Source organism: Portunus trituberculatus, chromosome 19, assembly GCF_017591435.1.
Source record: "Portunus trituberculatus isolate SZX2019 chromosome 19, ASM1759143v1, whole genome shotgun sequence".
NCBI lineage: Eukaryota > Metazoa > Arthropoda > Malacostraca > Decapoda > Portunidae > Portunus > Portunus trituberculatus.
In genome coordinates, this window is record NC_059273.1 from 16,800,004 (window position 1) to 16,810,688 (window position 10,685).

The 10,685-nt window shown below is 38.6% G+C and overlaps 1 protein-coding gene across 1 annotated transcript in view; it reads right to left on the minus strand.

The window, feature by feature from the left end:
* The window catches only part of LOC123506090 (ubiquinone biosynthesis monooxygenase COQ6, mitochondrial-like), a 52,755-nt gene extending 45,749 nt beyond the window's left edge, over positions 1-7,006 (minus strand). Inside the window, exons 1-3 of the mRNA XM_045257955.1 lie at positions 6,472-7,006; positions 5,482-5,672; positions 5,133-5,264 (exon numbers count right to left, since the gene is read on the minus strand). Coding sequence (XP_045113890.1) covers positions 5,133-5,264; positions 5,482-5,672; positions 6,472-6,664 — 516 coding nt within the window. The 5' untranslated portion in view covers positions 6,665-7,006. The remainder of the gene's footprint in view (positions 1-5,132; positions 5,265-5,481; positions 5,673-6,471) is intronic.
* Between the last annotated feature and the right edge of the window lie 3,679 nt (positions 7,007-10,685).

Here is a 10,685-nt window from a genome sequence, read left to right on the forward strand (position 1 = left end):
GAACTTAAAGAAACACATAAGGAAACTAGAGAAAGTACAGAGGGCTGCAACGAAAATGGTGCCTGACTTAAGAGATTTGACTTATGAAGACAGACTGAAAAGAATGCAACTTCCAACCCTGGAAAACAGAAGAGAAAGGGAGACCTGATAGCAATATACAGAGTGATGATTGGCATGGAAAAAATGGATAGGGAAGATCTGTGTATGTGGAATGGAAGAATGTCGAGAGGCATGGGAAAAAACTAAAATGGCCACTTATAGGAGAGATGTGAAAAATATAGCTTCCTCATAGAAGGGTGGAAGCATGGAATAGTTTAGACATGGAAGTGGTCAACGCAAGGAATATTCATGATTTTAAGAAAAAGCTGGACATTAACCCCTAAAGTGCCGGCCTGGGTGGTCATCTACAACATCCACAGGACCACACCTCAGCACCAAACACCTAAAATAGCCTATATTCACACACTTGATTCTGCTGAACTACAATGCAATAACAAATTACTTTTTCATAGTCATCATCAACTCTTCTTCTTTTTAATTATTGCATGAAAACGTTTCTATGTGCTGTGGTTTTGGAGAAATATTGAGTTGAAGAGGAGAGACTTTTGGAGTTAGCGAGGCTCTTGCCCGCTCTGCTTTCGCTTTGTGGCCTTGACTAGTTGATTGAGCAAAATCAGAATCATTTGTACTTGTATCTGTATCTTCACTACCTTCATTCTCTATGCTCACGCCACTTAGTTCAAGTTCCTCATCACTTGATAAGTCGAGGAGACATTCTATTGAGTTCCCATATTCTGCTGTCGCAAGAAGTGAAGCATTCGAGCTTGGGCGGAATATGTCTCTTATCTCTCCAGGGTCTGGCATGAAATCGGACGCCAGAATCTTCACGCCTGTCCATCGTGAGAGCGGCAAGATTCTAAAGCAGTAGCCTAAACATATCTCTGGCAGTGTTGGCAATGAATGGTCATCAAAATTATCAAAAGTAAGTAAATTTAGCGAAAAAGCAAATTATAACCGCCCCCTTCCGTGGAAAAGCTATATAGCCCCTCCCCTTTTTAATAGATATGAAGACGGGACAACACGAGCATAGCTCTTTTCCCGTATGTTACAATTAGGTAAATACACACACGACCTGGATTAACCCAATGATTAGAAACTTCTCTACCAGACTGCCTTCAAAGCATTATTACTCACCAGGGAGGCTGGACTGAATATTGAATATAACAATTTTTTATCAAATAATTTCTTTAATTCATGTCTTTCACTATCATTAGTAGTAGTAGTAGTAGTATCATTAGTAGTAGTAGTAGTAGTAGTAGTAGTAGTAGAAGTAGAAATAGTAAGTAAAAGTAAGAGCAGCAGCAGCAGCAGCAGCAGCAGCAGCAGCAGTAGTAGTAGTAGTAGTAGTAGTAGTAGTAGTAGTAGTAGTAGTAGCAGCAGTAGCAGCAGTAGCAGTAGCAGTAGCAGTAGCAGTAGCAGCAGTACAGGAAGTAGTTTCAGTAAACTTATTGTTCTGCCTAATGTAATTTATATAGAAAATAAAAGTTTCAAGAACAAATAAGAACAGAAATGCAAATAAGATGAAGAGAGAGAGAGAGAGAGAGAGAGAGAGAGAGAGAGAGAGAGAGAGAGAGAGAGAGAGAGAGAGAGAGAGAGAGAGAGAGAGAGAGAGAGAGAGAGAAATTACCATACTAATTATTGATGAAAAATATAATAATAAAACAATTGTAATAATCATTGTTATAATAATAATAATAATGTCATAAAGCACTAAAATTGTAGTAGTAGTAGCAGTAGTAGTAGTAGTAGTAGTAGTAGTAGTAGTAGTAGTAGTAGTAGTAGTAGTAGTAGTAGTAGCAAAAATAATAACTGAAAATCATATAACAATATTCATAATAACAATGATAATTGTGTGTGAGAGAGAGAGAGAGAGAGAGAGAGAGAGAGAGAGAGAGAGAGAGAGAGAGAGAGAGAGAGAGAGAGAGAGAGAGTTTTAATCCATTGAGGTGACGACCTGATAAGCTTCTTCCTTAGGTCAAGAGGCGGAAGACTCAAAGTCGTAAAAAGTGTGAAATATTTTGTTAATCCTTCCTGCTTCCATTACTACCACTGCTACCACCACCACCACCACCACCACCACCTTGAAGTCTTTGACATTTGTAAACTCTACTATACAATATCAATATATGAATATCATATTGATTTCAATAGTAAAATTTCAATGCTGAAAAGGAAATATTAAATCTCTCTCTCTCTCTCTCTCTCTCTCTCTCTCTCTCTCTCTCTCTCTATATATATATATATATATATATATATATATATATATATATATATATATATATATATATATATATATATATATATATATATATATATATATATATATATATATATAAGGATGAGGTGGAGGAGGAGGAGGATGAGGGTGGTGGTGGTGGTAGGAGGAGGAGGAGGAGGAGGAGGAGGAGGAGGAGGAGGAGGAGGAGGAGGAGGAGGAGGAGGAGGAGGAGGAGGAGGAGGAGGAGGAGGAGGAGGAGGAGGAGGAGGAGGAGGAGGAGGAGGAGAAAGAGGAAGATCAGAGAGATTGCTATGCTACATTTGCTACGTGAATTGAGAAAATTAAATAAAAATAAAGATCAGACACACACACACACACACGCACAATGGGGTGGTGACATTCTGAGGTCACGGGGAGGGACAGGGCATGGACCAGGAGGGGAGGGTCAAGTGGGTGGAGCTTTAAGGCTTAGTTTTTGAGGGAGTTTAACCAATCCAAGGGAACCAGAAGCCTTCACCTGGTGTAGATCTGCCAGATATCGCTACTGGAAAATATATGGGCTAAGACTGGCAAGGAGTTTACAGGCCGCAACTGTACATAGGTCACCATGATTATTAATTCTTTTCCATCACTTTTTAACCTTATGCTTATCACTTCTGCATTGTTCTTCCCATACCAAACCTTATCCACATTTATCTCCTTCTTCGTCATAATCATAACTCCTCCTCCACCTTTACCCTCTCTATCCTTTCTCCATATATTATATTTATTATCCAAATTTATCTTTGTTTTTTCATATAATTTTGTCTCAGTCAAACACACTATATCAAGCTTCTCCACCATCATATAGTCTTGCAATTCCAATCTACTTGACAGTATCCCATCTATATCAGTATACATTACGGTCCACCCACTGCTCCCTCTAGGGGTTCCTCCGCGTTCCTCCTCTCCACATACCACTTTCTGACTCTCTCTCTATAACTCTCCAAAAAAACTTTTCTTTTTCCTCTTCAGACCGTTCAACATTTTTCCTTCTTGCCTTTTCCAACAATTCCTTATTTCTCCTCTCTTCCTCATTTCTATTTTTTCTTACATACACCTCTTTACAACCTTCTACCTCTTAATTTTGATGTTCTATATAAGATATCCTCCACAGATTGTTGTGACTTCAGTACTACTTTAATTGGTCTCCTTACTCCCTCCTTATACGGACCCAGTCTATGGATCTCTTCCACTTCTTCTTGTAGGTCTTTTTTTTCATCATCATTTAGATTTTTGAACAGATCTCTTACCGTTTTTAATTCTTCCTTAATTCTCTTAGGCTTATATGTTATATTTTGTTCTTTCATCCCAAATATTAACACACTCTTCTTTTCTGCTATTTCTCTTATCAATGTTTCCTTATTCTTCATAACATTAACCAGTTCCTTTTGTCTTCCTTCAACTGATCTTTAATTATTTCTTGCAATCCAACCATCTCTGCTTCCCTCGACTCAGTCCATTGTGTTTTCTTCAGTTCCCACTCCCTTTCAAACCTTTCATTCTGCTCACTGATCATTTCCTTAAAGTCATCTTTCTCCTTTACTACTCTCTCTATTTTCTCCTCCAACCTTCTCTTGTATTTTTCAAGCTCCACTCTCAAGTGTGCATTCTCATCCACCAATCGTTTTTCATTTTCCTCCAGTCTCTTAACTCTTTCCTTCAAAGCCTTGCGGAATTCTCTATCCTGCTCCTCCTCACTCCTCTGAACTTTTAATTCCTTCACCAACTCCTCAAATCTCTTCTCCAACATAACCAGTCTACCTTGCATTGTTGCCCCTGTTGAAGATGGACTCATGTTTTGACTGGCCACTTTCGGTTTTTCTCCCTGGGCCTCCTCGGCATATTTTGAATTTGGTAACTTATTTCTTACCGGTCTATCCATTTTATTTCACTCTTCCTGGGAGCATGTGGGTGTGTGGTGGTGTGCACTGGGGCCAGGCCTGGTACCTACGTGTGTGTGGTGGGATGCGTTGGCGGCTGTTATGACTGGCCTTTGTGTGGTTCCCGCTCTGTCGTTTGGAGTGCGGAGGTTCCCACACCTCCGATCACTCTTATGTACACGCCACCAGGCTACTTTCACTCTGTACACTCGTTCACTCGCTCTGGTCGCCCTTTAGTACCAATGACGGTTCTCACTCCAAGCACATTGCTTAGAGTGTGGAGTGTTAGTTAGATGCCACTCTGAGCAGGAGGCACATCCGCTCTCCAGTGAGTGTGTGTGTTTCACTGTTTGATCTGCTGCAGTCTCTGACGAGACAGCCAGACGTTACCCTACGGAACGAGCTCAGAGCTCATTATTTTCGATCTTCGGATAGGCCTGAGACCAGGCACACACCACACACCGGGACAACAAGGTCACAACTCCTCGATTTACATCCCGTACCTACTCACTGCTAGGTGAACAGGGGCTACACGTGAAAGGAGACACACCCAAATATCTCCACCCGGCTGGGGAATTGAACCCCGGTCCTCTGGCTTGTGAAGCCAGCGGTCTAACCACTGAGCTACCGGGCGTGTGTGTGTGTGTGTGTGTGTGTGTGTGTGTGTGTGTGTGTGTGTGTGTGTGAGAGAGAGAGAGAGAGAGAGAGAGAGAGAGAGAGAGAGAGAGAGAGAGAGAGAGAGAGAGAGAGAGAGAGAGAGAGAGATTGTACCTAATTTAATTTCAATCCTTAACTTGCTCTTATCACCTTTAGCAGTCTTTTCTCCAGATATTTTCTCCCCATATTATTCCTTCTGCTCTATTCTGGAACCAAAAATTTTAATCTTAAGTCAGACATACACACAATAATTTTCATAAGTAAACAAAACACACCTCAATATGTTGTGGAATTTGCCTCTTAATGGAGTGGAGAGTGACATCATTTTCTACAATGTGAGCTACTGTACCGTCCTCCTGATTGTGGCCATCAAAGGTGATCATGGCTTCTGAACATGACTCCCACACCTGCACAAATTATCAAGAAAAGGAATAATAAATTGAAAGAAAGATTAACTGAAAAATACTGTTTAAGTACTTGGTTAAACAACTGTCTCAATAAAACACTGTAGAATATATATGAACATGCTATAGATAATTTATGCTGCAAAATTATATCATGCTGATAGATTAAGCTTGCAAAACGGTCTCAGTAGCAATTAATGTATATTGGATATCTTCTTACCTGCATCCTGTGCACAGGTTGGGCCCTCAGGTGCTCAATATGCTCCCACACCCCAAGCTTTTTGAAGAAGGTGCGGGTACGAGCATTGAGGGCACATACCCGATTACTAAATGCTTCAGGTAGTTGCCATGGTTTATTCAGAGCTCCCTCCAGCAACACTATTCTTCGGTCACTCAATCTTTTGCTGTGTCCTGAGGAAGTAGCAATATGGTCAAAATCTTGGCACTGTCCCCAAGAAACTGTCCCGCGTGGTCGCCTCGATTCCAGATTCCCCCTTCGCAGCTCCTCCACCCAGCTGATTTAATGTCACAATATAAGAAATATAGGGTATATAATTTTGTTTTTTGCGCAGGGGTTCCGTGAGACAAGTCATGTATTTTACGAGTTACACAGAAGTAAAATGTTGAGAAATGCTGCCTTATTCGTTACCAAATTTTCTCTCTCTCTCTTTATTCGTCTTCTTATTCTCTCTCTCTCTCTCTCTCTCTGACCAACAGCGTGGCTTCATATATGTGACGTCAAATCAGCTGGGTGGATGAGCAGCGAAGTGGGAGCTGGGAATCGAGGCAAGCAGGCGGGACGGTTTCTCAGGGACAGTGCCAAAATCTTTATTTCCTTTTAGCTGTAGAACCCATAAAGACAAGGTAATTTAGGTTCCCGTAATTTGGGTTACATTAGGTTGTGTTATGCATGCTATCTAGGTTAGGTTAGGTAATGCTAGATCAGATTAGTGCCTTTAAGGGAGTGTCCAGGGAAATCTGTGCATTTCCGTGAGAGTAAATGCATGTTGAAAACTAAAGAAAAGTATATTTTGTTTGGATGTGAGAGTATGGTGAAAGAGTAAAAATTTCACTCAATTTTTTTTTATCTCAGCTAAAAATACAATGATAATTAGATATAAGCTTGAAACTTTTGTAAGGAATACTTAAATAATGAAAATTCCAATATCATGATTTTCCTTATTAGTGATGTACCACTGAAGTAGCTTACCGAGTGAACAGGCCATGGCGAAACCCACCAGGCCACCGCCGGAGATCACCACGTCATAGTATTCGGGGCAGGTGGTGGAGGAGGCTGGCTGTGCTCTCTTCAGCCCCACCACGCTGGCAGGGGCTCCTCTCTGTGTTAATAGGGGCACATATATTCCTCGCGATGCCCGGGTTAGACCAAGACGTAAGGACATCGTGTAGAGCTCCAGTGTCAATGTACCTCGGGGTTACACAAGAGGCTGCATAACACTCCAGAAAGATAGACAGCCTAGCACTCCTCCCAACTCAATTCAATTGCTGGTCGGGAATGCAATCTTCATTTCTGCTCCTGACGTATCCCTTCTCACTGTCAAGGATTTCTTGTACTTTACTTTTTAGTTTTTCCTTTTCAGTACTCTCCCGCCGGCTGTCTGCAAGCATGAGCCCACCGCTGCTACTTCGATGTTTTTACAACGGGTGAGCAATACATTTAGCGTTTCGGTGTACAGTACTTTATCCACAACCCAGCGACCGTAGAATGGCAAACACTTCAAATTCTCCAAAAAATAGAGATTGCTCGCTTCTCATGCACCTTGTCGTAATATGTACTGAATATCTGACCCAGCGACCGTAGAATGGCAAACACTTTAATTTCTCCAAAAAATAGAGATTGCTCGCTTTTCATGCACCTTGTCGTAATATGTACTGAATATCTTTTTGACTACCACAGGTCTCCTTAAACCTACCTGGTAAGATGGATGTGTTACCTAGTTTGGAAATTGGAATATAGCTTAGGTGTACCTATAGGTAGAGACAAGTAATGACAGAATGAGTGGTGAAGTACAGTTCACATCTATATCGTTGCATGCAATTTTTGTATCCGTTTGATAAAACATACAGTAGGGTTTTCTCTATCAGACTACTAACTTGTTATTAACATTAAAAGTGATATTAAGATAATACTATACACGTATTATAGATAAACAATCACCCGTGTTCAAAATTACATCTGAAACAATATAATATGAGTTTTAAGCATGAAATTTACAATTCAGCAACTAATTGAAGTAAACAATAATAATAATCAATCAATCGAGGTCTAATCTCTATATACATATATCTGTATGTCTGAACCACTACCGTTGGTAGTGACTATATAACTCATTCACGGTCTGCATCACTATTACTTATCCTGTGGGTGTGAAGAGTTGGTCAGGTTAAATACATTTACAGACAAGTGTTATTTTTTTTCTTTGATTATTTAGCGCTCGAGTCTTGAACAGTGTGTGTGTGTGTGTGTGTGTGTGTGTGTGTACGATGACGTAATCAAAACAAACAGACGACGGCGGGACCATTATATTTACCTGTGTTTTGTGTTTTATAGTTTTGATTTCTTCGTGAACGGACGTACGGGATTCCGGTGGCGGGTTGAGGATGACCAACACTGCGGAGGTAAATATTCTGATGACTCAGAATACTGGGAGAGGAGAGGAGACACGATCTGGTCCAGCTTGCCACTCCCCCCTCCTCTCTCATCACCGCACTCCTCACATTCTTATCTAGCCATTCTCTTGTGTAGAATCATTGCTTCACTTCATTCCATTACGACCCGTCTCTCAGCTAGGCTCTTTTCTTCCCAAGATAATGAATTTTATTTTCAGAAATACTTTGCCATAGCTCGTCTTAACTGTTAGGTCAAAAGTAATTTTCAAGTGAGTTAATTTTTATTATAGTTACCATATCATTCAATATAATTTTGAGCAAGGGGGCAAAGGAAGCCAGTTGACCTAATGTTTGACAAACGGGTTTAAGCATAATGTATAGATAATACTTGAATCCAAATCAAGAACAGTTCTTGTAATTGTTGATAAAGAATTCTATATTTTCATGATTGGAAAAGTAATTTTATGCCCGATGATTTTATAGTGATGTAATGGAGCCAGAATATTTAAGCTGCTAATGTTTTCCTTTATTGTATACTTGGCCCTTGGTTCTCATTATGTATGGATCTGTAAGAGTACACTTATGTTATTTTTATTTGATATAAACTTTCACTTTACTCTTGCCCTTTAGGCTTCTTATCTTGTACAATATTTCATGGATATTATCTTCTATACATAAAGCATCCAGTTTTCTTTTTGTGTCATATGTGTCTTTCTGTATTAAATTTCTAATTAAGTTACTTTTTTCCTTGTAGCCTTCATGACCTTACTGAACACACATATCTGACATCCTTATATCATACATAATGCATTCCAGTATTTTCTCTTTAAGACATGCACTGAAATTTGTAGATGATTTTCTTTCTGTTTAGGTACTAATTTTGTAGTCTACATTTCCATTTCATGGTAATATTTTCCTTAATGTATATATGTATATCTCCCTCATTTTCAAGATCCAATCTTAGAATATCTTTTCTATTAAGCCAACTATTCACTAGAATGTGATAGTCCTATATACTGTTTGTGGTGTAGTCAGCTTGTGGTGATTAACCATGTAGCCTAGCCAGACTTGAGACATGAGCATGAAGTGTTTACCTTTGCATTTCATGCATATATTAAAAGGGACAAATAAGGATGGAGTGAAGAGAGTGAGAATGGTTGTATATGTATGTTTGTTTCTATGATATTAATCTTTCTGACACCTTGTCTCTACATTGTAAAGGGATTTCACACTGATTTTAAGATTTAGATGAATATCTGTCATTATCAGTTACACTCATTGTGAGTTAACCTTAGCAAGGGCAAAAGACACAAAAGCAAGAGGAGATTCATAATAATTATGAATTCTTGTGATATTCTTCTTCAATTATAGTAATTTCTTAAATATGATTTATGTATATCATAAAGTAGCTAGTTATGGAAACTTATAAACTCATAAACTCGGGTTTAACAAAGTGGATGGTATATTTATATACCTATTTTGTTGCATCTTTAGTTTGAAACACAAGTCATTTACCTGTGTGTTAGTACCTAATGATTCATTTCTCAAAGTTTGAGCAGTATACAAGCTATTGCTTGTGAAAACAGTACATATAGTAATGAAAGGCGAAATTATGCATTGCTGAACCAGTGTAATATAATTATAGTGGTTGCAGAGCACACATGGTTATTTGCTTCAGTATGATATTGTTGCATGTATCCCAATTGTCTGAATATGTAGTGAACTTGTTGACTAAAATCCTGATCCTAGTGAAGTCTTTAGAATTATAGTAATATCCTGCCAAGTCAAGATGCAACATCCAATGTGATAACCTTCTTCAGCTGACTTTATGCTTACTGAGGGTTACATAATACTGACAACCATGTGCTGTTGTTCATTGTAATGGATTACACCTTTAAAAGATAGAAAGAAAGAAAGAATAATATTAAATGTCCCTAAGTGGTGATGTTAAATTCATATCAATATGTTTTTCTTTCAGTTTAGCTCTATTACCATTTACATCACTTTTGATGTTCAGTAGAATTAAATTGTTGTTATTATTATTGGTGTTTTCTTTTGTGACAAAGGAGTCATATAAAGGAGTGAAGTAGTTGATAAATTTTAATGTCTCAGACTGAGTAATGCAATGAAAATTATTACTAGTCCAGTAATCAATGGTAATCCCTTTTGAAAAATTGTTCACATGCAATTCTAGGGAGAGTTGAAGACTAAGTAAGCACCAGAATATGCAAATGAAAAATGTGAGATCTTATGTTAAAATCCTGCCTGAAATGTTGATTTACCTTTTGTAAAGTGATGCCATTACCCACTTGTTGCCCTGATACTCCACCTTTGATTGTAAACACTGTCAAGTGGAGATCCATTTAGTAGAGAGGATCTTAAAGATACAATACTTTATAGAGAGAGGGAGTTAAGTTGTCACACTGATGCATGGGACTGATTTTCTATATCTATTACAAAAAAATATTCTTTAGTCATTCCATAGGACTTTTCACCCATAGAATGAGCATTGTTTTGAGTAGTTAGTACATATGATGATGACCCATGTCTAATAAAATATGATTGGTATATATATACTTCTATCAGAATCTGCAAATTCTTTTTGTCAAAATTACCATTACATAAGTACTTTGTATGATGGGATTCTTGTCATTGTAGTTAGTGATGGAACATAAGCCACAATGTCCACAACAACAGATTATACCTAGCTATATCCCACACAAAGCCAGTGGTGCAGAAAACAAATTGTAAAGAGATGAGAAGTGTTTTAATGACATTTTGTATGTGTCTTTA